General features: G+C 39.6%; 1 protein-coding gene and 4 non-coding genes across 5 annotated transcripts in view; 4 read left to right on the top strand and 1 right to left on the bottom strand.

Annotated features, from left to right (window-relative positions):
- DNAJC5B (DnaJ heat shock protein family (Hsp40) member C5 beta) overlaps nucleotides 1-4,090 on the top strand; it is a 50,589-nt gene extending 46,499 nt beyond the window's left edge. Inside the window, exon 4 of the mRNA XM_026516410.3 lies at nucleotides 3,996-4,090. Within this exon, the coding sequence (XP_026372195.1) occupies nucleotides 3,996-4,090 (95 nt within the window). The remainder of the gene's footprint in view (nucleotides 1-3,995) is intronic.
- A 14,318-nt stretch (nucleotides 4,091-18,408) lies between these two features.
- On the bottom strand, nucleotides 18,409-18,481 carry TRNAR-ACG (transfer RNA arginine (anticodon ACG)). The gene has a single exon. It is a non-coding gene; the product is annotated as a tRNA-Arg (tRNA).
- Nucleotides 18,482-18,839: 358 nt separating this feature from the next.
- TRNAY-GUA (transfer RNA tyrosine (anticodon GUA)) lies at nucleotides 18,840-18,932 on the top strand. The gene is made up of 2 exons: nucleotides 18,840-18,876; nucleotides 18,897-18,932. It is a non-coding gene; the product is annotated as a tRNA-Tyr (tRNA).
- Nucleotides 18,933-19,455: 523 nt separating this feature from the next.
- On the top strand, nucleotides 19,456-19,545 carry TRNAY-GUA (transfer RNA tyrosine (anticodon GUA)). Its single transcript is given in 2 exon segments — nucleotides 19,456-19,492; nucleotides 19,510-19,545. It is a non-coding gene; the product is annotated as a tRNA-Tyr (tRNA).
- A 124-nt stretch (nucleotides 19,546-19,669) lies between these two features.
- TRNAA-AGC (transfer RNA alanine (anticodon AGC)) lies at nucleotides 19,670-19,742 on the top strand. The gene has a single exon. It is a non-coding gene; the product is annotated as a tRNA-Ala (tRNA).
- The last annotated feature ends 7,628 nt before the right edge of the window (nucleotides 19,743-27,370 follow it).

Below are 27,370 nucleotides of genomic sequence, written 5' to 3' on the forward strand. Positions count from 1 at the left end.
AGTTCTTCAAAATTTCCTCTTATTACCTTTCATGCATCTATAGGATTTGCATTACTGTCCCATTTTTCATTCTTTATATTGGTTAATTCCACTTCTTTTTTTTAGCCATTCTATCAGATATTTGAAATTTTAATTGGTCTTCTCAAATAAATAACTTTTAGGTTTGTTTCTCTTGTATATTTGTTTCTTTTTAATTCTTATTCTTTATAATTTCTCTTAATTTATTGTTAATTTTCTAACTTAATTTTTATACTTTCTAATTTTCAATGCTTCTTTTATGATATTAAGCATTTTAGGCTATAAATTTTCCTGTAAGTACCATTTTAGTGTCACACACGTTTTTATATTGTTCTTATAATCTGACTTCTAAATATTTTCTAATTTCCATTATAATTTTTTCTTTGATCTGTAAGTTAGGCCTATACGTGTCTTAATTTGTAAACCTGTGGGGATTTTTCAGGTTCTTTATTATTGTTTGTGTCTAGCTTAACTGCACTGTGATCAGAAATTATGGAAAGCACGACGCAATAGTTGAAAATATCTTAATTTTTAAAAATGTTCCACATTGCTTCAAAAAAATACATTCTGCATTTTTTAGGCTCATTGTTCCATATAGGACTATTAAATAAATCTAATTTATTATACGTACTAGTTTGTTAGGGCTGCTGTTAACCAAGTACTCCAGACAGGGTGGTCTGAACAACAGAAATTTATCCTCCCACAATTCTCAAGGTTAGAAGTCAAAGTTTAAGGTGTCACAGGGTTGACTCCCTCTGAGGCCTCTCTTCTTAGCACATAGATGGCCATTTTCTCCTTATGTCTTCACATGGTCTTCCCTCTGCGTATCTGTGTCCTAATATCCTCGTCTTATAATGACATCGTTATATTGAATGAATGCCTACCCTGAGGACCTCATTTTAACTTAATTACCTCTTTAAGGACCCTCTCTCCAAATATGATTCGCATTAGAGGTACTGGGGGTTAGAACTTCAACATATTAGCTGGAGCGGGAAGTGGTGTGTGCGACACAATTTGATCCACAACATTGTACTTTTCAAATGTTTTATATCCTTAAAGATTTTTTGTTTGCTTCATCAGTCATTTACTGAAAGAAGCATTCAAATCTTCCACCATGATGATGGATTTCTCTATTTTTCTATAAAGTTCTGTCAATTTTGCTTCATGTATTTTGAATAAGCTATCTTATTAGTGTATTAAGTTTAGAATTTTAATAGCTATTTGGTGAATTTAAAATTATATAGTTACTCTTTAGCTCTATCAATGCTTTTTGTCTTTTATTTTGTCTGTTAAAATATAGTTACTTTAGCTTTCTTTTTAGTAGTGTTCGTGTGGTAAAGATGTGTACATCTTTTTACTCTTTTTTTGCCCTTATATTTTTGATGTGTATTTTATGAACAACATATGGTGGGGGGGTGGGATTTATTCAGTTTGAGAACATTTTTCTTTTAAATAAGGCATTAAGACCATTTGTATTTATTATAATGATATATTTTGATTTTTTTCCTACTTACTCTTTCATGAGAGCTAGTATAGCACAGTTTTTAAGAGAACAGACTTAAGATATACTGCCTAGGTTTGAATACCAGCTCTATTACTGACTACCTGAGTAACTAGCGCTAGACACTTATAATTAGTTATATTTAGTTATTACTTTATTATTTTCTTAAATTTCACTTTAAATTGACATTTTTTCTGTTTCTTTTTTTTCTTTTTAATGATAGAATTTTTTTTCATATTACATATCTTTCCCTCCACCAGTTTGGAAATCATATTCTCTTCCCTGTTCTTTTAGGGTTATCCTAAACATTTATCAAGCATACTTAAGTTATCAAAGTTTAAAATTAATTCTTATCTTTACCTCCTCCTAAACAAGAACTTTGTAACGTTTTAACTCTGGTCACTTCCTTTTTGATTTGTACACTATTCTTTATTCTAGTTTTATCTTAATTTTAAGTCTCCTAAATTATTATTCCTGTATATAGTCAATAATCCCTTATTTTTATTCATATATCTACCATTTTCTTTACTAATCATTCCTTTTTACAGCAAAGTTTTCCATCTATTAACACTTACTTTGTGTCTGAATTACATTTTTTAAAATTGAGTCTGTTGGTGGCACAATTTCCATTTTTATTGTCTGAAAATGCCTTTATATCATGGTTTAAAAAAGTAACAGAAAGACAATTTGTAAGCAAACTTAGGTTGATATCTCCTTTTGGCATATTAAAATTATAATTCCATAGTTTTGGGGCTTCCATATTTGCTATTGAGAAATAAGATTGCTGTTAAAACCATTGTCTTTGAGGTGTGTCAGTTAAGCATCCAACTCTTGATTTCAGCTCATGGATTTCGGCTCAGGTCATGATCTCAGGGTTGTAAGACAGAGCCCCCTGTGGAGCCGCACGGTGAGCCCCGCATCAGGTTCTGTGCTAGGCATGGAGTCCGCTGAAGTTTCTCTCTCTCTCTCTCTCTCTCTCTCTCTCTCTCCCTCTCTCCCTCTGCTCCTCCCCCACCCCTTTCTATAAAAAAAAAATGTCTTTAGTGTTTTTCAAAGTCATAAGATGTTTTAAATATGAGTTTCTCTTTCATTTATCCTGTCTGGTTCTTGAATCTGTGGATCGATATCTTTCTAGAAAATTCTCAGCCATTAAATCTTCAAATATTGCCTCTAAACTTTTACTTCCTTTATGAAAGTTTTATCAGATACGTTAGACTTTATCATTCTATTCTTCATGTCTTTTAACCTCTTTCATATTTATTTTTGTGTTACTCTGTGTGACATTCTGATTAACCTCCTCAGATCTGTCTTCTACTTCATTAATTCTCTTTAGCTGTTAAACGCATTCATCAGGTTTTAAAATTTTCAGATATTTTGATCTCAAGTTCTTTTGTATTAGTTTCAAAATCCACTTGATCACTTAAACACATCTATTTTTTTTTTAATTCTGTGTCTTAAAATGCAGGATTTCAAGCCTTTCTGGGTCTGATTTGGCCTTCTACTGTTTCTACTAGCTCTCAGTGTGCATTGTTTTTGTCTGTAGTCTTTCACTCTTTCCTTCTCAATATTTTGATCTCTCTCTCTCTCTCTGTTTTTTACTGAGTTCATGTTTCTTACAACTTTTTTGTTATTTTTTGAGGGTCTCTTATTTCTCTATCTCTATCTCCCCTATCTCTCTATTCATTTTTACCTTGATTTCATGTGTTTAAGCAATATTTTAGTGATTCTTTGGGGTCTGGGTTGAAAGATGGGGCCATTCTCTTCTGGTAGGTGCTTGGGAGCACATCTTGTACTGGACCATTTTAAACTAAACTATCAGCTTGCAGTTTCTTAGAACATATAGATACTTAAATTTGGTCTACCAATATGTGTGTTCATTGGCTTACCATTAAATATTTGTAGGGGAGCTCTTTCCTCTTTTATCTCAGCACCAAAACTCAAGACTAACCAATTTCCTTGTAGACTTAGGGGTATGATGATTTAGAGAGTGCATAACCATTTTTGATACTAGCTTTATGTGGGGAGCTTCCTATTAGACTTCATCTAAGCACACTTTGGGCTTTGACCTCTCTCCCAACCAGGGCCATATATGTAATTGTACACTGAACAACTTTAGGGGGCATTTTTAATACAGATATACACTAGGGTCTATATGACACATATGGTGGACCTGTCCTCATTCCCACAAGATGGTGAAAACTAAAGCTCAAGTTCACCAGGTTCAGCAATTGCCTCAAGTTGAAAGCCGGGTTCATTGCTTTAGTTTTATAATTCTATAACTGATGGAACTTAACTGAAGAGTAAAGACAATGCCTCCTCCCTTTTGAAGTCCTTTAAAGGGCAGGCATCCTCAATATCTTATGAAATGAATTGGTTTGCCAATCATCATTTCAATAAAAATATCCACCACTTGCCCCATTAAAGGAAATGTAACATGATCAGAGGGTGTTTATTGCTTTGCTTTGTTTATTTTTAGATGTGGACTTTCCAGTTGTTCTCCAGCCTACAAATGCAAATGAGAAAACACAGCTAATCAGAGAAGGACCTCGAAGTTATTGCACTGACTCTTAATATTGAGACCATTGAGGGTCCACAGTACCCCTTCTTGGTTCAGCCATGTCTCCAGGTGGTCATGGGTGGGGCAGGGTAGGGGGCATGAAATTCTGTGAACTTTTCCACATTCGTATTTTATTTTTTAGGTTAGGGAAAGATGATTGCTACATAATTTTCTCAGTATGCAGTCTCACTCTTTGAGTAGAATTCCTAATGAAACACATTCCATTTTGATGAATAAAAGCCTGAAGAGTTGTTTTATGCTCCTTGCATGAAGTAAGATGGTGGCACTGGACAGGCTTTATGAGTCTGCCCTTTATGTGACACAGATCTAATTCCTTGCAGACTAAAGTAGCGTTCCAAACAGAAGCCACTTTTCATCTATTTAACTGAATGCAATATTCCTATCTGCCACAAATATCGTCAGCAAAATATACGTGGAAACTTAAGAGGAATTTTTTGTGTGTGTGGAGAGTTTTCCCTGTCAATATTTAATATGGCTACAGAAATATTTCAAGAGGCAGGAAGAAATTATTAGGTAAAAAAGACAAATCACTTAATTTTAAAGTACATCTTTGAAAGAGTAAAAGCTGTCATTTATTGAAAACTGATGAGTAAAACCAGGAAGAAACAGGTTTTGCGTACTTTCAGACTGGCATAAAGAAACAAAAACAAAATTTCAACCTGGTCAAATGTTATAAATGATCCAGAAAATCATACTGAGCCCAAACCAGCCCCCCAAAATATGTTGACCATTTTTAAGTAAAAACAATTTTTGTACAACTGACCTAGATTAGACAGAGTAAGGGAAAGAAACATATAGGGTAAAAGGTAGAATTCTGAACTCTACAGCCTAACTTTAGATTTAAAGGCATATCATTTACCACGGTTTTGGTAGGAACAATTACACTGACCAGAAAATGCTCAGCTCTGTGCATGTTGAACAATTAAGCTCAAAGGTCATGTCTGCATTTACTGTTTGATCCTTACATTCATTATGTGGTCAAAGCCATGTCCTAAAGCCATGTTCTAAAATAGTACAGAAAGTGTTTGTTTTTTCTGAGCTCTTGATATAATATTGCAGTTTTCAAGATCTTGTTATGTTTTTATATAATATTGCATGAAATGCCATTTTCTTTTTTGTTTCTTATTCCCACCACCACCAAATTATAGTCAAATGAGCCTAAAATATACATTGTAAATGAAAATTGGTGTTATAGCTCTGACAGTTCTGAAGTCATTAAAACTCTGCTTTAAGTTTTTGAGTTATTGGAATTTTTTTAAATCGACAATCAACTAGGAAAAGCCCTGGTTGGAAAGTTAGGAAATCTGGTTCTAATCTAAACTCTCACTACCTAGCCCTGTGACCAAGTGAGATGAGAATTATATGGCTAATTGCTCTATGACTCCATTTTCCTATTTGCTCTGACCACCTTCCAAGTTGCTATGAGACAAGATGAAATAGCTGAGGTAAAATCACTCTACAAAGTCAAGTGTTTGACAAATATGAGGTGGATTTACATGAATTTGTATATGTCTAGACACAAATATAATGTGACTCCTTATGTGGGTAACTCTTACCCAACAAAGCCCATGAAGATACCTAGTACGAACAGTGACCAGCAAGTGCCCGGAACTCTGTATTCAACAAACAAGTGCTACTTTCCATTTGAAGGGAACGTAAGATAAATAGCCCTGTCTGTGGATAATTTGAGCCACTACATTTCCTTCCTGGAGTCTTTTTAAGCAAAAAGGTCAGGCCTATTTTTGAACTGCAACCTGTAAATCACAAAGTTCCTTTTTCTCTCCCAGACCTCATTTCTCTTGCATGGAATTTTTTACTTCTACTCCCAGCTTGTCCAGAGAGCTGGTACAAGAGTAGAAAATGAGAACAGGGCATGAATCAGAATCAGATGGTGGAATTAAGTTCATAAAGGGGTTCTTGTTAATGTTCCCCACAAAGGGCTAATTACTGGTTACAGTGATGTGTGGGAAATGTTAAGGACATGAATGTGTATGAATGAGGAAATGAATCTACAGAATGCCCCTTAGCTACATAGAAACAAGGATCAACTCTTCATCTGAGGAGAGGCCACTCAGGCATCATGTGGGGGTCAACAGAAGCTGCCATCCAGAGTCACCTGTGGTTATTCTGAATCCATAAGCATCCTAGCAGAGAAGCACCAAGAAGAAACATGCTCACCATGAACCAGCACTTCAATGGCTTACCACCTAGTCCTGGGCTTTAGGTTACCAGAGCAAGGGATTTTGTGTAAGGTTTCAAAGTCATCCATTAATTTTTTGCTGTTTTACATATGAACATAATTCAAAAATGTATGCATTTTTCTTTACCAAAATACACAGGGTAATTCTTTGAGAATAAATGACATTCTTATTTCTACATTTTAAATGGTATGGATGCTGAAACGCATTTGATGTTTCCTAGCCTGGAAATACACACCCACCTGGTCGTGCACTGTTTGATTTTTTGAACTACACAGAGGGTTCCAATTAGGGCTACATAATCTTTGTGGCTGGCACAATGATGCCCCCTCTAAGATTTACTTATTCTAATTACCAGAACCAGTAACTATATCACCTTTTGTGGCAAAAGGCACTTTGCAGATTGTTAAGGATTCTGAGATAGGGAGATTATCCTGGATTATCCAAGTGGGCATGATCTAATCACATGGCTCCTCAAAAATGGAGAACCTTTCCTGGCTGAGAGAGATGTGACCATAGGAGAATGGCCAGAGATATGCTTTGAAGTTAGAGGAGGAAAGGGGCCATAAACCAAGGTATGCCGGCAACCTCTAAAAGCTGGAAAACTGAAATGGATTCTGCTCTAGAGCCTCCAAAAAAGGCAATGCAGCCCTGCCACCACCTTGATTTTTGCCCGGTGACGCCCATGTCAAACTTGTGGCCTTCAGATTGTACGAGTTTAACAGTGAGTCAGTGCACCTCACTTGTTTATTGCCCTCACTCCTTATTCTAGATTTGGTGGGTTTTTTTTCATTCCTTTATCCTGAGCGTCTAACTTCATTTTCTCCTCTGTCCCTTCCTTTCCCTGTTTCTCAGTACTCCATCTCCTTCCTTGTTCTCCCTTCTCCCACTCCTACCTTTCTTCCAGTTGACCCTCACCCCTCTGTTTTAGAGTCCTAATCTCTCTGCTGGCCACTATCAACTCCATCTCTGCATTTACTGGTCTTTTACATAAACTGAACTATCGTAAATCTACCCCCAACGAGTGGGGCAAGGAGAGAGAGCAAATCCAGGTAACAATATTCTTAAAGGAAATTCGAGAACAAATAATCATGATGCTAACAGGCCAAAGGGGAACAGATGTATTTTTCAAACAATTCTGAGTGCATTAACAAACAGAAATAATTCCTATTGACCACATTCATTATTTGAATGCACGGCAAGGTAATTCGAGACATTAATTTTGTTTTGTCCTTAGTCAGACTCAAAGGAATGAGGGCTCTCCTTCTGAAATTCATCTTTAAAAGGTCACTTCCCTGTTACCATGACCGTGGAGGATAAAAACAAAGGTAGACACCTGGAAAACCACCACCCAGGCTTTTGTTTGGGTGCTTGGGCTGTTAGAAGGGCTGTTAGAAAGATATACGCTGAAATTTGAGGAAGAGAAGTAGCCCCAACATGAGGGACCTCTAGATTAAAGATGGGTTTGGGAGTTTTGGGGGGACTTCCCAGAGTACCCCAGACTTGTGTCTCTGTTAGAGTAGGCGCTTAGTTAGATTCTAACAGGACATCTGAAGCCCAGCAATGAGGAAGCCATGGCCAGCTATCAAGAAAGTCAGAGGCCTGTCCTGGCAGCATTTCACAAGAAACCAGATCAAACCATGCAGGCCCAAGGTAGTGGGTGCCATGACAGGAAACTCCTGATCAAATAAGGAAGAAAAGGCCAAAGCACTGCTTCCAAGAAATCCCTGCCCCAAGTAAGGAATATTTCACTCCCTAGTTTGCAACCATTAATAAAAGATAGAAACCCAAACCCCAGGGTGTGAAGCTCTCTCTTCAGGTCACCTGCTCTAACACCTGGAGAATATACTTGAGCTTTAATAAACTTTCCCACTTGTGTCACTCATCCACTGTGTTGTGTCTGTCCTTGAACTCTTTCTCATGAGGAGACCAAGAATCTTCAGCATCACCTTTGTGATGGGTTGGGTCAAGGCCCACGGGCCCAGGGTCTCCCCAGTTCACTGGCAACATGCCCGCAGGGGAGAGCCCCTCTGATGGGATAGCACTTGAATGCCTGGTGACAAAATTAAATCTTGGCTCCTTGCCATAACAAAAGATTACCGTACCTACACCTGGCCCCTCAAAGGAACCATGTAGGGTTGGACACAGAGCAACCAGGAGCTGGACTAAGATGAGGGTCTGGAAACGTACTTGGAGGAGGAAGACAGAAACCCTGAGGACCCCATACATCCTTAGGAAGTGGGGGGAAGGGCTGACTCTCAAAATGTGGCTGAGGTGAAATTTCTCACTACCTTGTTAAACTTCAGCTCTGAGTCAGGATTAAATTAATTTAGAACATATAATGTATTTAGACCATGAAGAGACTTCACCAAGATCTTTTCTCAAATGTCACTTCTTCATAGCCTTTTCTAGACCATCCTGCCTAGAACTGTATCCCACCCCAAGCTTCCTATTCTATAATTTTTTCCTTAGTACCTTTCACTAACCTACTTTTTAATCTTGCTTATTGTCTGTCTCCCACACCATGAAGGCAAAGATTTTTAGCTGTTTTTGTGTCCTGCTGAATCCCCAGTGCTTAAAAGAATGCCTGACACATGACAGACAGCCTGGGAATATTTGTTAAGTGAGTAAATGTTTAACCTGTGTCACAGAAGAGAGAAATTCCTACCTGCTAGAAATGCAAAGGCTGTTAGAATCGTTAGTTTTTAGGGAGGTTTAGTATATTAATTTTTTGCATATTAATATGAACAATTTAATATAAAAGTAATGGTAGCTTGGCACCCAATCAAGCCTCTGACCCAATTACAGAGTTATCTTTTTTTTTTTTTTTTAAGATTTTATTTATTTATTTGACAGAGATAGAGACAGCCAGTGAGAGAGGGAACACAAGCAGGGGGAGTGGGAGAGGAAGAAGCAGGCTCCCAGCGGAGGAGCCTGATGTGGGGCTCGATCCCATAACACCACGCCCTGAGCCGAAGGCAGACGCTTAACCACTGTGCCACCCAGGCGCCCCCAGAGTTATCTTTTTAACAAATTTCAGCACCTGCCCTCCCTTACTCCTCATTGATATGAAGGCAAATCCACCTCCAGAGCAGCAGTCCTCCTTCAATGAAGAAAAACCTTTATTTGAGAAACACAGTCCTCCTCTCCAAAACCCCTCTTTTTCCAGCCTTCACTCGTCCTCAGAACCTAAATAACATTTACCTGTTTATTAGTTCTGAGCAGTTCTAGACTACAAAGGGCCAGAAATTTAGATTAAATCATGTATAACCAGTTTCTGTATAATAAAGCCATTTCCAAACTGCAGAGGGCTCAAATTAGCAGTGCTTTGCCCAATGACATCTTAGAGTCAGAGTTTACATCTGTGTTTTGGGCAGCGCTAAAAACGAAGTAGGAGCTAATAAATACCTGTTGATTAATTGATTCATTCTTACAACATATGCCATTTCTGAGAAAAGCCTTTCTCCAAAAAGAGACCTAAACATGCTCGGTGTCAAATGAATGGGAATGATACAACTTTCTGGAATGTTCACGCTGTTCAGGGCTGTCCCCAAGAAGCAAAACTAAATCCCCAGAATCAAAGCGACAGTAACAGTACAGCTGTTAACACATTCTGCTCGTTGCTGGGGCTGCCAACCCAGCTTTCTAATAGCTGCAAATCTTATCATCAACTTCTTCAATGCCTGAGAGCCCCTCAGGCACATCCTTGTTCCCAGGCCCAGGAAGAGGGGATCTTACCTGGTGAAGGTTTTATCCTTCTCAGTAAGCTGCTCTAGTACCCAAATAATCTCCACTCCTGAAATGTGGTCCAGATTCATCTCTTCTCAGAGATCTACAATGCACTTCCTTTTCTGGTGAAAAATAATTGGGGGAAAATTTTAGTGCAGATTTCCACTTTGGGAATGAAATTCCAAAATTTTCTTTAATTTTTTTTTTTTTTTTTTTTTTTTTTAGAATGATCTATTCAGGCATGTATACATTAGCTATTTACCGAACTGGCATTTTTCAGGATTATTTTTTATAATTGCAGAAAGCAATATTTCAAAGCTAACCTAGGTTTAAAAGAAACAGATGAAAGCTCTCAGGAACTGAAACATACAATCAATATATAGATTAACTTAGTAGCATAACAGTTTTATATAAAATGCCTTCATTTCAAAAGTTTCTTTATTGTATTTAGCATGAAATTTATTTTTGTAAGATTTTTGTATTTATTCATTTGAGAGAGAGCACCTACTTGCAGGGGGGAGAGTCAGAGGGAGAGGGAGAAGCAGACTCCCCACTGAGTAGGGCACCTGACATGGGGCTTGATTCCAGGACCCACCCCCCCCCCAATCATGACCTGGGCCGAAGCCAGCCACTTAACTGAGCCACCCAGGCGCCCCTGGGATTTATTTCTTAAGCACAACATATAGCATACTCAGAAAGTAAAATTTTAGCTACCAAAACCTGAAAGATACAGGTTATTCTGAATAAGAGGGTAAAGTTTCAATAGAAAATACAAACGATTCACTTCACTGCTTGTCTTCTGCTTTTCTTTGTTCTCTCTTCTCTAGCACATCCCTCCCCCAGACTAAAGGATTCAAAAGGAAGTGGGAAGTGATGGTTTTTAGGATCATAGGAGCATCGGTATTTGAACAAGATTATTTATTTTTTTCATGAATTAAAAATAAATCTGTCAAATGAACAGTAATAATCAATAGTCCTAGTGCTTAGTACCTGGCACTGCCCGAAGAGCTTATTAGCTTTATATATTTTATATTTATATATTCACTTAATATACTATCTGTGGGACAAGTACCATCAGCATTATCACTCCCCATTTCCAGACTAACAAACTAAACCACAGAAAGTTTAAGTAACTCAGCCAAGATCCCCCAGCTACTAAGGGGTAGAGCAGGCCAGTCCTCAAATCCATGGTATTAACAGCTGCACTATTATTGCCTCTCCGTGGTGATCTTATATTTCCAACTACATTTGTCCTTCCTGAAAACTAACCCTCTCCACATCCCTGCTCAACTCCTTCCCAGAGTTCTCTTATTTTCAAAAGAATACTCACTCCATTTATTATATACCTTTTCTCTTTAGCTGCCCTTTGTACCTTAAGATTCCTCTAGGTATTCACCCTTTCTTAACTCTCAGTGCCTTCCTCAAAAGCAAATCCTCAAAGACTCAAAACGCCCAGATTTGAAAGAGCAAATTCCCAAACACTTCCTCTGTCTCTGCTTCCTCTTCCCTCCCCCTCCTCCCTGCAGCATTTCTTTACTTGAGAAGCCTGTGTGGCCTTTGTAGCTGTCTGCCACCTTCCCTTGTCTGGCCAATGAATAACTGCAACATTAATCAAATGAGTGAAAAGCTGGATTTTCATTTTCATTTTAAAAGTGATTCTAGAATAGTTGATATTAGTAAACAATCCCGACTAAAAATTCTGGTAAATAGCAAACATATATAGGACACTTACTATGTGCCAGACACTATTCTAAGTGCTCGATATAGATTACTTCATTTAAGCCTCACAGCAAACCTATGAAGTTGGTACTATTATTTCTCATTTCACAGATGGGAAAATTGGAGCTGTTAATTAACCTGTAACTTTAATAACATGACAACCAGCATTTGGATTCAGGTAGTCCAGCTCTAGCGTCTGTCTGCTTAATTACTACACCACCCTGGCACCGTAAGACATTTGAATTCTGTAAAGTTAGATACAACTACTTATGTAATATCAAAACAGGGCTTATACTCAATATACTTGAATTTGTCCCTCCCCCACTAAAAGTGAATACCATAGGTCTATAAATCCAAGTTAATACATTCTATTCCATTATTCCGATTCCATAAGGTGGGGATGAGAACATTTGCTATTATATATAAAAATAAGGCATTTCAATATCACTCACACAATAGGATGTATAACCTTTTCATGACTTTATCTATTCATAATAAAAGTGAAATTATACTCAATTTCTCCATTCTACAAAATAAGGTACAAGTTATGAAGTTTCTATTAGTAAAAATACACCATTATTTTTGTCAGATGTCTAAATTAGCAATCCTTTATTATTTCTTCATAGGAAATACAACTTGGCAAACGAATACTTTCTAAAGGAACTGGAACTTTGTCTCCCACCATTTAAAATAAATGCATGTCTGTGTGTTTTGCAGCAATTTATTTTGTTTCTGGGAGTCTATGTCAATTTGCCATTGTGAAAAGCACAGTACCCTCCACACTCTGGATATTTTTTCCTTTGGCATCACCACTGTTGAGCCTACTCTATATATATCATTTATTGTCAACTTACTGTCTGTCTGTCCTTCAAAATGTATGCTCCATTAGAGTAGAAATTTGTGGATTTTTTGCTTACTGCTGCATCTCCAGCATTAGAACATATGTATCTGGCACATAGTAGAGACTCAATAAATGTTTAGTAAAGGAATAAAGATGAATCTCTGAAGAAAATCTCCCTGCAACATCTTTTCCCAGCCCCAGCCATCACCGCCCCGCCCCCAAACCATACCTTTGGGAAAGATACCATATGAACAACATGACAGTTCTACTTTTCCTGAGTGGGAAAGACTGCAGATGAACTTGAGGTCTTATGGAGCCCTGGGAATTGGATAGGTCAGTCTTGCAATCTCCCTGTAGTACAAATGGTTCCTATTAACCTCCTAAATGGAGGTAGGGGGCTGAGGGCTAGTCTCATTAAGATCTTTTGACATAGTGATTCTTCATATAATTCAAGATTTAATTTGGCCTGATAATACTATTAATCCTCATTATTCAGATTCCATATTTTGCAAATTTCCCTACTTGCTAAAATTTATTTCATGGTCATTAACCAATAATATATCTTAAATAAGGTATCTACACAGTAACCCATAAAACACATACTGATCTCTTAAGAAAAATGTTGTGAGCGGAGGCCCACAGGAACTTAACCTTGGATTTCCCCTAGGAGCAATGGTTCAGTCTTCACTAAACCACTGTTTATGGTGACTGTTATAGAACCTAACTATCGCAAAGAACACAAATCCACTGCATCTCCCCCAGAGTTCTCCAGAATGGTTCCCTTTCTGACCTTGGAAATGCTATCTCTGCGGTTTCTTGCAACAAGCAAATGTTCTCATTCCAATCTTCTGGAATCCTTCTTGGAGACAGTACACGTTTACAGAAGGCCGTGGATGAGCACTGAGTAAACCTGAGTTCAGCCCTGCTCCTCCAATCTGGAGAATTATCCTGAAGAAATTATTTAACATTTCTTGGTAGAGCTTCCTGACCTGTGGAATGGTGTCCTCATCTGAAAGGAAGAACTTGAAAGTTCTTTCATGTGCCTATGTGTGAAGTATTTTCAAGCTGAACAATGTTTTCTTCCTTCAGATCTCAGGATAGTGTGAATAACTTTTACGGAGCACCACTGTTAGTTAATAAATCTTAGGAATTTGATCTTTGAATTCTAGAGATAAGAAGAGAGTTCCCTTTAATAAATGGAACACTGCTACTCCCAGAATGTCCTGGTCATTGCCTAACTTCAGAATCGGCCTTTTGACCTCCTTCCTCCTAGGAAGCAGTCCAGCAGTCCAGTCTCTCTAACTCAGCTGTCCAACTGAGGACAGGAAGACCAACTAGTGCTAAGGAGAATCCTAGCTGGTGATTTAGGAGATCTGAGATCTCATCTGCCATTACTCAACTCTGTTCCTGAAAGTCAGTCATTTCATATCTTTGGTTATCAGTTCCTTCACTTCCAATCCATTTTTATTAGATGACAATTACGAAACTGTCTGCCCCACACGTTATATAAAATTACTTGCATACAGTTAAACAAAAATGCAAATACCAAAGAACGCAGAAAAGAAAGCAAATTTCTTTTTCCTCACCAATCCTGTATTAGTTTCCTAGGGCTGCCTCAAAAAATACCATAGACTGCATGTCTTAAACAACAGAAATGTATTTTCTCACAGTTGTGGAGGCTAGAAGTCCAAGATCAAGGTTTCAGCAGGTTTGATTACTTCTGAGGCCTCTCTCCTTGGCTTACAGATGGCCACCTTCTTGCTGTGTATTCACATGGTTGTCTCTCCATTCTTGCAAATGTCTGGTGTTTTCTGTGTCCTAGTCTCTTATAAGAACAGTAGTCATATTAGATAAGGGCCCACCCTAATGACCTCATTTAAATCTAATTACCTTTTTAAAGGTCCCTATGTCCAGATACAGTCACATTCTGAGGTACTGGGGGTTAGGGCTTCAGTAATAGAATTTGGAGATGGGTATGGGAAAATTAGTCCATAATATATGCCATCAACCTCTCAAAATTGTACCACATTTTAGTTTGCTTTATATTTGGACCATGAATTCTTTATAAAGCTCTTTGTATTTTTTTTTCCAGAAATTTCTAATTATCTTCAGCTTGCAAAAATGACATGCTTTACAGTATCTCTAAAGTCTTCCTGGTCCTTAATGACTTAACTATTGTGAAAGAATCCACCTTCTTCTCGAAAGATCATCTTATTAGAGTCCCCTGACCCTTTTGGTTTTTTCCTAATTTGTCCTGATTGCTTTTTTGCCTGCTGCATCACTGCCAACCTGGGACTTGAGTTCCTTGCTTGGTTCCCTTTTTTCTTAAATCCTATGTTCTCCTCTTTCTTGTATTCTTCCCCCCCACCCTTTGTTGTTGTCAGCTTTTGCTTCCTACAGAACACCATCAGTATAACATCTTCAAGGAATGTTTATCTTCTGTCTCACAAAAGAATCATAGGATTTAAATTTTATGACACCTCACAAGTGTGACCTATTTGTTCTCATAGATGATTGCTACCTTGATTGATTATACAATTCTGGGTTCAAAATTATTTCCCCACAGAACTTCAAGGGTCTTGCTCTACTGTGTTCTAGCATCCATCATTGCTGAGAAGCCTGATTATAATCTGATTCTCGTTCCTTTGTAGCTAGCCTGTTTGTTGTCCCCATCTCTGAAAGCCTTTAGGGTTTCATCTTTATCCTCAAAGATTTTACATTTCACTAGGCTGTCCAGGCATGGTTGTTTTTCATTCATTATATTTGGATGGCACTTTTGATCTGATGACTAATGTCTTTCTTCCACTCCTTCCCATGCGTTTTCTCTACTTTCTCTTCCTGGAACTCAAAAGCCTTGTGTCTTCTGGGCCTATCCCCCATGCTTTTATATTTTCTGCTCTCTATATTTTTGTTTCCTGGCAGGTGTTTTCCATTCTATCTTCTATATCTCCAAATTTGATCTTTAGCCCTGACCAATATGTTATTTTGCACTTTGGCAAACTCTTTTAGTTTTCAAGAACTCAACTATTTTCTCATTGCTCCTTTTTTAATATCACCTTCTACTGGTTTTTATTACTGTAATAGCCTCTTAGATGTCCCTAAGGATATCAATTAGCAATTCAAAAACAGTTCTGTACTATTTCTTGCATTATCTGTTTCCTTTTGAATCAGTTGTGGTGTATTTATCTTGGATTTTCTTTTTTAAGTTGTTTCCTCTCAAATGTCTGGTAGATATTTGTTCATATTCATGAATAAAGGACTACACTGGTTTGTGTCTGTAAAATGGCTGGTCCTACAGACATGCAGGCTTTTACATTAATGGTGCACGAGAGGAAATAGCCACGCTGCCCTCAGATCCCCCAAACTACTAACTCAAGGAGAGTTGCACTCTGAGAATGGGGTGGGGTGGGGTGGCTTTTCTTTCTCTCCATGTCAATTATTATTAGGCTCTACTCTGCCACTCTCCCCAGCCTTATCTACTCTGCTTAAGCAGTTCTCCAGGCAGCTCCACCTGGGACAAATACACCAGCAGCTGCAAAACGTTGTGGGCCTTTTGACCCTTGTACGGTTACCTTTGTGCCTGGAGCTTCTTGAGAGCTCCACGGGGAGAATAGTTCTGTCTGCTAGCTTCTAGAATGTGTACTCTGAGCTGTGTGTTTCTCCATCCTGGCTTATGTGTCTACATAACCTCTTTTGCATTCCACATCCCAGAAATTATTTAAAATCTCAGGTTAGCTCATTGTAACTACCGTTGTCTTTCATGCTGCGTTGACTTTTTTTCTTATCTTTATTAGCTTTTCACTGGAATCTCAGGAAGAAGGAGTGCAATATGTGCCCAACTATATGCCTATAGGTGAGCTAGCCTTGAGGGCTGCATGTAATCCTGACCCCTGGACACAGTTCGGGGATTAAGGGTGAGCATCTAACTGAGGCCAGAACAACGAACGGTTTTGCAGTCAGGATTGAGAAAGAGAAAGGAGTCTCCGGTTGATAGACATCTTAGTCTATTTAAGCTGCTGTAACGACATACCCCAGACTGGGTAGCTTATAAACAATAGATAATTTTGTTTCTCACAGTTTTGGAGGCTGGAAATCCAAGACCAGGACGCCAGCACGATCAGGTTCTGGTGAATACCCTCTTCCAAGGTTGCAGGCTGCTGAACTTCTATCTCACGGCGCCCACACAGTGGAGGGGAGGGGAGATTTCTCAGATGCCTCCTTTTTAAGGGCACTCTCCACCTTCTTGTCCTAATTACCCCTCACAGGCCCCACCTGCTAATACCATCACCTTGAGCATTAGGTTTTCAACATGAATTTGGCTGTGTGGCAGGGAAAGATACAAACAGTTGATCTACAGCAATAGATTGTGAGGGGAAACCATCAGGAATTTGGGGGGGGGGGTAGCACCGTGTTGCCAACTGTGAGCACTAGAGAAATACAGAGAGGCACCGAGAGAAAAACCTTAGGGAAGCCCAGTTACATTTCCTTCTTGGGTTCCCATCGTAATAATTGTCTGTCTGATTTACATTAGCTCTGTGTGAATTTCTGTCACAGTAAGAGAGCCAGAAATCACACACCATCTTGGTCCTCTTGGAGGGTGTTACTTTGGCTGGCTGCTGGGGAAAAAGCACAAGAAGGAGATAGACCAGGAAGCCTGAGTTTCTCCCACAGTGCGATGATGGCCATGTCCTTAACCTCTGCAAATAATAAACCCCTTGTAAAGTGAGGAGAAAGTAGGAATAAGATGGAGGCTCTTTCCTTGTAGTCTAATTTTAAAGGTTCTGTCAACAAACTTGGGGGAAGAGGTGCAATATATGTCCCCAACTTCCCACAGAGGTAATTTTTTTTAATTCTAAAGAAACACTATGTAACTTTAAACATGTATCAGCTTGCTACGTTCAAAAATGGCAAAATGTTCACTGGGAAACAAAAATAAAACCCACCATCATTTTGTTCAAATGGTCTGTACTTGTGTCCCCGGATCCCCCAATTTTTAGCTTCTTTAACCGTTTGTATAGCCTTAAGGAAGCTGCTTTCCCACTTAAAGACTAGTCCTTTCCCCCAACTCCACTTTTTCTCTTCCCTAATTTATCTCTTCCCCTATTTCACATTTTATTAAAGCTTTTACTTTTGGGAATTGCTGTCTTACCTTTAAGAGATTTAAGAAATAATTCTAAACTACTCCCCACAAATAAGATCAATAACTTCAAAATAAAAACTCAATTTGTTCAAACCCACATTACACCCTCTTGGTTAAAAGACCCTTGAGGGCAGAACCCAAGTCACTAGATGGTTTTTACCCTGTGCTTACAACCGAGGAGGGGCTCAGAACCCTTAAGATGAAATGTAAAACAGGAACAGGATCAAAAAGACATCGTAAATAACCTTAACTTTCTTTCCTCTGCCATGTCGGGGATGTGCGTGGGCACTTTCTCTAGTGACTCAGTGACTTTAGTCTTCAACTATCTTCAGAGACCCGAAGAAGGAAGCAGCAGCAGAAGCAGCCTTGGGATTTCAACCAGCTTCATCACGGGGACTGCAGGCTTCACTTCCCGGATCCCTCACCTGGCTTCCCACCTGGAGCCTCTGAGCCGCTCACCCCCCAGCTCTTCCCAGCCGGGGTCGCAACGCTCTCGGGGGCGGCCTGGGGCGCGGCCGCCGCAGCGTCTCGTTAATGCTCGAGAGTTCGAAGGGGTGGTACTGGTACCGACGCGCAACAGCTTTCTGAACTCAAAGTGCGATAAAATACTTCTGGCATTTGTGATTTGATGAACCCTTAAGAAGTAATAATCTTTGGTTTTTAAAATCTATTGTAACAAAAATCCGAGCCAGGCAGGAGTCGAACCTACAATCTTCTGATCCGTAGTCAGACGCGTTATCCATTGCGCCACTGGCCCTCTACACGAAGAGAAACTGAGGGGATGTACAGATTACAGAGTGGTAAGGCCACACTCGACAATCACCCCAGCGCAGGGTAGTACAGGAAAAGCAAAGGAACGTGGCGTCGGATTCTCTGAGCCTCAGCACCCCCAGCCCTAGACACACGAGAAAGGGGCCTCTTTCCCCGGTGGGTCAGGGTCCCACGAGGTGGAGCCGGGTTGTCTTTCTGCGCACGCGTGAAACAATTCACAGGCTTTCGCTCCCTTCCCCGCCCCGTTCCTCAATTACGCATGCTCTATTCGACTTCTAACCGGCGGCTGTACTTACTCGAGTTCCTAAGTTTGAATCTCAAGGGGCACAAAAAGTTTGCCCGTCCCTTCGATAGCTCAGCTGGTAGAGCGGAGGACTGTAGCTGACTTCCTGGCGAGAGACATCCTTAGGTCGCTGGTTCGATTCCGGCTCGAAGGAGACAACATGCTCTTTTTTTGGTTTTGTTTTTTTTAATACCAACTTTGTATGATTTACGGCCCGTTCCACGGGTCCCCTTCCCTAATACACATAACATTCCAACGAACAGTTGGAAATGCTTGCGCTTTCGCTCCAGTTTTGGCCTACGGCGGTACCCCCCGTGTGAAATCTTTTGTGAATCACCCTAACCTGCGGTCCTAGTAATCGCCGAAGTGAGTCTGCGCTCGGCGGGGCGGCTGCTGGGCCACACGGCCTTCTGCTTGTCTCTAAACCGTCTTCGGCGTTTCGCGAGTCCCCTGGGCACAGAGAAAAGCCCCGAGCCAGCCGCTGGCCCTTTTCCTCAGAGCTCTGGAGAGCGGGCACCGCGAGCGCTCGTTCCAGCTGCCGTGAGGAGACGGGGTTTCGCTAGAAGGATACCTTATGGTCAACAAACCTGGGAGTCACAGAAGAAACGCGGTGGAAACCACACGAACCTTAGAGAGTAAGAATTATGAAGTAAAGTCGACGCCCCGCCATCCCGCTCCCTTCGATAGCTCAGCTGGTAGAGCGGAGGACTGTAGGCGCTGTGCCCGTGGCCATCCTTAGGTCGCTGGTTCGATTCCGGCTCGAAGGAGAGAGGTTGCTAATTTTGCTATTTTGGCCTTAGCTGTAAGGCTTGATCAAGAAAAATATAGTTTCCGTTTCTAAATGCTCTGACCTCTCTCTAGTGGAAGAGATAACCAGCCGTGCCCAGCGGTGGGGGATTAGCTCAAATGGTAGAGCGCTCGCTTAGCATGCGAGAGGTAGCGGGATCGATGCCCGCATCCTCCAGTTCTTTTCTCTTCCCCCTGCGGTAGTTTTTCTTTTGATTCTCATTCAGCTCGAAGTAGAACTTGAAGTCAGCCATCGGACAAGCGAGAGGTGGGACGAGCTTGAGGTTACCGCTCCCTAAAACTTCCCAGACAGGGGATAATGGGTGCTGATAGTTTATTCTCACAACTTAAAAATCTTAGACCCATTTACTTTGGGAAGTTCACCAAACTGGTTCTTTTTCTGTCCAAAAACGGCTACGGATTGCAGTTAACATCTGTGCCCCTCTCTGTGATTTGTGATTGTTCGCTGCACTTCCAGAAACCCATCTGATACTAAACTGCCCATATTTAGGGGGAGCTGACAGAAAAACAAAACAACACAAAAAAACATAGAACTTGGAAAAAGGACGCTGGCTGCCTTAAACTTACATTGAGCCGAGGAAGTAAGAACCATTCGGCTTCATCTCAACTGAGCTCAGTGGAGTGTCCCGCTAGTAGGATAGGATAAAGCAAGGGGGGTACGGGAAGAGAGGTGAGGAAGTGGAGAGCGGCCTTAAACCCAGAGGCTTGCTACTTGAGGAGAGTTCTAATGCCATTTTCCTCCTGCGAAGTAATTGTGGAGAATTGGAAACCAGCGCTGAAAAGGAATTAAATGAAAGAAGAAAAAAAAAAAGATCTATTTATTGAGCATAGTCTATTTTGTTAAAGACAAAACAAAAAGTAAATACAAACACACTCACCAAAAGATTCAGAAATTGAGCAGATTGCACACAAAGGCTTTTCGGGTAAATTCTCCCTATTCTAATTTATTAGAATATAGGCACTGAAAAGCTGTTGAAGCATTATGCAGTTCTGAACACAAAACATACATTTTCAAAGACAAAGACAACAGTAGAAATATTACCTTTTTTGAGGATTACAATTAATAAGTGACAATTCTTTTATCTCATGTTCCTTTTAGTGTTCTAGGCAAACTGCACGTTTTTGTTACCAATGTGTACAACCTGCCACATTTTATTGGTATATCTTTCCTTTTCTAGGACAGTCTCCATTTTTATCTCATTTTACTCATTTCAATAAAGTATTTAAATTGAGTGTATAGTGATTCATTTAAAATATATCATTATTTTCATGAAAATAAATTTCCAAATAGGAAAAGGAATACTTTTATCAGATGATATGTCCCAGTTTTAGTTGAGATTATGAGTGCTCTAACTGACTGACTGGAGGAGCTAGCAGTAAAATTATAAATGACTATAAGAGCAAGAAATGGATAATAAGTGGAAGTAATACTCCCAATATCCAGGTGGAGAGCACATGTTCAGGGCCAGTGAGCTGGGCAAGAACTCAAACAACATCTCAGGATTAGCAACTCAGGTGTGGAATGGAATTCCTATCAAAAGTCTAAAGGTATAAGCTGAGAGGCAGTGTTGCACATAGTCATGTGGGCTGTGAAATCTGATGGCCTTTCTTGGCTTTCACATTCCCTAGCCAAGTGACATTAGGCAAGTTGCTTGACATCTTGGTGCTTCAGTTTCCTTGTTTGTTAAATAGGGGTGATAAAAATGGTACCTACTTTTAATTGAGATGTAACATGTAAAGCCCATATTACAGGGCCTGGCACATAGTAAACATACTATAAACATTAGCTGTTATTAGTGTATATGATCAGTACCATAAAAGGAAGGCCTGGAGGGAATATTCTGAGGGTTTGCATGTGTGTTTCTACAAATATATATGGAAGTGCAGGAAAGAGATGTTTGGATCTACTGTGGAGGGAAAGTAGAACAATCCTAAAAATACAAAATAATAGTTACATAAATTATGGTATGACTATTTAATGGAGCATACATAACCATTGAAATTATACTTCTTAAGAAATATTGACATGGGAAATGTTAATCAAATACTAATTTAATAAATTGGGTACCAGGCAATATAAACAATAACAATATAAACAAGCATTATCTGTTGAAAAGACTGAAGAATGCACTAGAATATTAATAGCAGTGATCTTTAGATAATAACATTACTGTAATTTTTTTCTTCTTTAAAATTATAAAATATTTTTTAATTTCTGTAACAAACATTTATAAGTTTTATTTGACAATATAAGATGCATTTTTAAAAAATAATAGCTAACAGCACTTCCTATAAGCCAAGCACAGTTCTAGTTACTTTACATGTATTAACTCCTATGTTTTTTCAAAAAGAAAACACCAGGCCCAGATGGCTTCTGTGGTGAATTCTACCAAACAATTAAGGAAGAAATAATACCAAGTATACACAGACTTTCAGAAAATTGAAGAAGATGGAATGCTGTCCAACTTAATCTATGAAACCAACATTATCCTGATCCCAAATCCACACAAACACATTACGAAAAAATAAAACTACAGACCAGTGTCCTTCATGAAAATAGATGCAAAAATCTTAAACAAAATTTTAGCCAGTTAAACTCAACAATTCATAAAAAGGAAAATACATCATGACCAAATGGAATTTATTCCAAGAATACAAGGCTAGTTCAACATTCAAAAATCAACATAGCTCATCATGGTAAACAGGCTAAAGAAAAGTAACCACGTGATCATTTCAGTAGATGCAGAAAAAGCATTTGATGAGATTCCACGTCCATTCCTGAGTTTGAAAACTATCAGCAAACGGAAGGGAAAGGAACTTCCTCAACCCGATAAAGGCTTCCATGAAAAACACACACTTAATACAACACACTTAATATTAATAATATGAATGCTTTTCTCCCAAGATCAGGAACAAAGCAAGGATGTTCGTTTCGAGGTTTTTAGCCAGTACAATAAGGCAAGAAAAAAAAGTAAAAGACCTCCAGATTGGAAAGGAGGAAGTAAAACTATCTCTATTCACAGATATCTCATTTTTTAAAATATTGATTATATGTTGAAATAATAGTTTATATTTTGGGGGTGTTAAATAAAATCTTTTAATAACATTAATATCATTTGTTTCTGTTTTTTAACGTGGCTACTAGAAATTTAAAGTTATACATATGTCTTATACTTGTCACTCACATCTTATTTCTACTGGAAAGATAGGTCAGAGAGGTAGGTAGGAGCCAGATCATGTCAGGCCTTAGAGACCACAGTGAGGATTAATGTTTTTTATTCCACGGGTAATAGGACCATTAGTGAGATTTAAATAGGGAGTGACATATGAGAAACAGATTGCAGAAAGCAAGAGTGAATTCAGAAAAATCAGTCAGGAGACTGAGGTGGAGGGAAGGTGAGGCAGGTTGTGTGTGCTGAGAGTGGAGTCAAGAAGGGCCAGGGGTTCAGTCATGACAATTGGGAAGGCCTTAGGCTAAAGTATTTGCTACTAGTTGGGACAGTCACTGTTCATTTCTGGCATGTGAATTATGCCAAGAAATGTTCAGAGAAAAGTAAAATATGTTAATTTTCTAACATATCCTCAGAGATACTTATGATGAATTAAAATGCATAAACAAAAAAAATTAAAAAAAATAAAATAAAATGCATAAACAACAGATTTGGAGGAGTAATTATCAAGAAGAAAAACTTACAGCCAGAAGTTTGCAAACTATCTCATGAAAGAAATGCCATAGTGTTAGCTTTTGTAAAGTACTTTTCAAGTTGATTCATTTCTCTTTGATTTTAGATTTTGTAAAATGTTTCTTTTCATTAAAAATTTTTAAAATCACATATCCAATTTGCCTATTGCCAGACAGACAGCTAAACTGAAGAGACTGACAACGGAGACAGAAGAAAAATGTTAAGTATTTTGTAGATATCATGAGTTGAGTCCTTGGTGTAAAAAGATTGCAAGAATCCTTTTACTGGAAAGAGAGTTCTGGGTTATATTTTTTTCAAGTAACTTATAAAGTTGGTTAGAAAATGCTTTTCTAACTCACACCCTGAGCCCCAGAATACCAAAATAACATACTGTACATATGTCTTCTGTGGTCAGATGGGTTATATCTAGCAGCACTGATCAACAGAGCCTGGCTCTTAGAACACCAGCTCATCTAAATCCTGAATGAAGTGCTGCCTTCTCCCCACTGGTCATGTATTAGTGTTCTCACTAACGGAGGGAGGGAGCGAGAGTGGGATGGTTGGATGGATGGATGGATGGAAGGAACAGTTGGGTATTGCAGGGAAGAATTAATAACATCACTGTCTTAGTGTAAGAGGACCTGGTCAGCACAATATTAAGCATTGGTCTTTGTTTTGGCATGGAATTAAAGTGATTTTCAAGAGATGTAACCAGGGCTGGAGTTGACCCGAAAGTCCCGATTCACTCATGCCCTCGTGTTCCAGGCTAACTAAACCTCCTTTTTAAGCGGTTCCTAATTCTCTGCCTCCACATCCCCACCATCTGGCGTTCTTTCCCTGTTTTAATGTCTTAGCCACCAACTTTCTCACTTCCAGTGGATACAAGAAGGAAGAATTCTCCTTCCTCTCTACCTTAGATGTTGAGCCAGAAGCAAGATCAGCATTCTAGTGCCTTTTGTTTTCTCTTCCTTCCAGCAGGGCTGCTCTGTCTCTGCCTCACTGCTTTGCTTCAAACCGTATCAATTTTTTTACTTCTTTTTAGCCCACCTTCCATTTGACCTTAAGTCTGCTACTCTGTTTGAGGAATGACTAGCTCCTTGAGCTAAGCCTTGATTATTTTCAAGTACCTGTATTTGCAATTACCTATGCTAAAGAGACAAAGAGAACATGGGTAAATGAAATGCTAAGAACATTCTGGTTCCCTAGCTCTCTTCTAATGCCTCCAACTCCCAGAATGGTCTTTCTTATTTTGCAAGTTAGGATGAAGAGTTGATGTCGCTCTCCTAACTATTCTGGGGTTAGAAATTCATATCATTCTGCCCAGGAAGTATAAAATCCACTAAAAGAAGGAGACCCTGTTCCTGTTAGAGAATCCTTTAAATACACTCCAATTTTCTCCCAAGATTTTTTTTATATCACATATTCTAGAGCTGGTTGTTTAGTATGGTAACCACTAGCCACCTATGGTTGTTTAAACGTAAGTTTAAATTACATAAAATTTACAACTCAGATCCCAAGTTGCATTATACACATTTCAAGTACTCAATAGTCACCTGTGTCTAGAAGTTACACAGTACAGATAGAGAACATTTACATCATTACAGAAAATTCTAATGGAGAGTGTGCTGTAGAGCGTGGGTGTGGTATAGCTTAGTGGGTGAGGTCATGGGATTTGTAGTCAAAAGATGTTCCTCCGAATCTGCTTCACAACTAGCAGCCATTTGACTAGGCAACTAACTGGCTGAGTTACAGTCGGCTCAGTGGAAATTGTAATACCTATTATAGAGAGCTGTTATAAGAAATGATCAGTACTCTGTACATTTTTATTATGTTTGCTGTGGCAGTACACAGTTGACCTTTGAACAACGTGGAGGTGTGTGCTGACCCCCCAAGCAGTTGAAAATCGGCATATAATTTTTAACTCCTCCCAAATTTAACTACTAATATCCTACTGTTTAAATATTAACTACTAATATTCTACGGCTGACCAGAGCCTTACGGATAACATAAACAGTCAATTAACATATATTTTGTATGTTACATGTATTATATACTATATTCTTACAATAAAGGACTGGAGGTCTGCACTCCTCCACAGTGTTATGGTTTCAACCAGGTTTCTGGAGGTTTAATGTCGGATCTGTCATTCCCCAGGCAACATGAGAAAAGAAAATGTTATTAAGAAAATTATAAGGAAGAGAAAACACTTACAGTACTGCACTATACAAAAAAAAATCCATATATGTTATTGTTCAAGGGTCAAACACAGTCCTAAAAGTAACAGATTTTAGAACCCCCTTTTTTTCCTTCCCAAGATGAACACACTAAAACCCACATTTCACTTCTATGCTATGTCTCCTGAAGTCTGGGCCCACTGGGCCTGGTAGCTAGAGGTTGAAAGAGGTCAAAAGTCTTCTCTTTCTGTTTTCATGCCTTAATGCCAAGTCTGCTGTTGGGCATGTAGTCAGGTTCCTACGGACTCATCTTGCTTCCTCTGACTTATCTGGGGAATTGGGAAACTGCTGGTCATCCAGGAGGTGAGAGCAGTGGAGGTTTGGCTTCAGCTTCTCAACGTGTGTAAACATAACCCTGTCCTAGTTTGGTAGGACTTGGGAATGAGGGGCAACTGGGGCCTCCAACTAAACCAACTCCCTGGGTAATTGCCCCCAGTTGGTTTCAACCCTCTGTCCTGGTTGTGGTGGGTGGGGGTTTGGGAAGGGGAGAAGGCTGTGCATCACTCCTATACAGGCCAGGACACCTTCAGGAGACTGAGCTGGTTGTCATGACTCTGTGGAGACACAGATCCACTCCAAATCCCAGAGCCTTGAAATCGGATTCAGTTTCAGAATTTTCCCTATCTTTCAAACTCTGTGAATGATTTGGGAGCAGACTAAAATTTTCCCTAGAGCAGAGTGCTACTCCCATGTCCCACTCTCAATTCACATGCCTACCTCATGCCCTGCTGGTCTCTGAGAGTGGAAAAGAGCAAAGAATGGAGAAAAGAGGTGAAGAGGGGAAAGTGGTAATTACCCACCAACTTGACTTTTAAGCCTATGGGATTCTTGCTAGTTTGCTGGGTCGCCTCCTAGAGGCCGTTCTAAGAAAAAGTACAAGGCAAGAAACAAAAACAGAGAGGAAAGAGATCAACTTTACATTAAATAATTGAATTGAAGATTCTTAATGTCAAAATTAATATTGTTTCAAAGGTTCCCCCCCCGCACAAATAATGTTAAGCTACGTTATGAACACCACTCGCTTACAGATAAAAGAACTGAAATTCAGCTAAGTGAGGTCAGTTTCCCAAGACCACAAAGCGAGGTAGACATGGAAGCTGGATTGGAAGGACTGTCTCCTGACTCACTGTGCACCTCTCACTGTATCATCGCTGGTTGCTCAGACTCAGAGCACCTGAGTCAGCCCTGTGGATCCTAATTTCACAGCCTCAGAGTCCCTTTCCTCCTTTCCTTCCCCACTGCCATCGCCCAGCGCCAGGGCATCATGACCTCTCACCTGGGCTATTGGCGACAACCTCCCATCTGGTCTTTATCTAGGTCACCTTCACCCTAATCTATCCCAACCACCAATGCACACCTCTCGCGGAAATGTTTCTGCGAGAAACTTCCAACAACTTCCTGTTGCCTAATTTCTTAAGTGTTAAAAACTCTTTAGCCTGGTGTTTGTGGCCTGCCAATGTGCCAGCAGCATGCTCTGCACTGGGCCCAAAGCACCGTGCGCTCTGAGCATTCCCTGCACTCCTGTGCCTTGCTGTCTTTGCTTCTGTGCCTTGCCCTGGAAAGCCCCAACTACGCCCCACCTGACTATACACCCATTCGCCTAAGTTCTCAGAGGATCAACCCACCCATGAAGCCCTCCTGATGAATCCAGCTCTGAAAGTCTGTGGCTCTTTAGCACATTTTGTTTCGTACTATGTTTCTGTATATGAGTGTCTTATTTCCACTGTTAGACTGAGCTCCTTGAGGACAATCACCTGTGTCTCGCTTGTCCTTCCATCCACGGAGCTGAGCACAATGGGGACACATGATAAACACTCAGTGAATATTGTTTGAAAGAATGAATTCCTCTAATAAGGATAGTCTTGGCT

The sequence above is a fragment of the Ursus arctos genome, unplaced genomic scaffold (genome assembly GCF_023065955.2).
Source record: "Ursus arctos isolate Adak ecotype North America unplaced genomic scaffold, UrsArc2.0 scaffold_6, whole genome shotgun sequence".
Taxonomy (NCBI): domain Eukaryota; kingdom Metazoa; phylum Chordata; class Mammalia; order Carnivora; family Ursidae; genus Ursus; species Ursus arctos.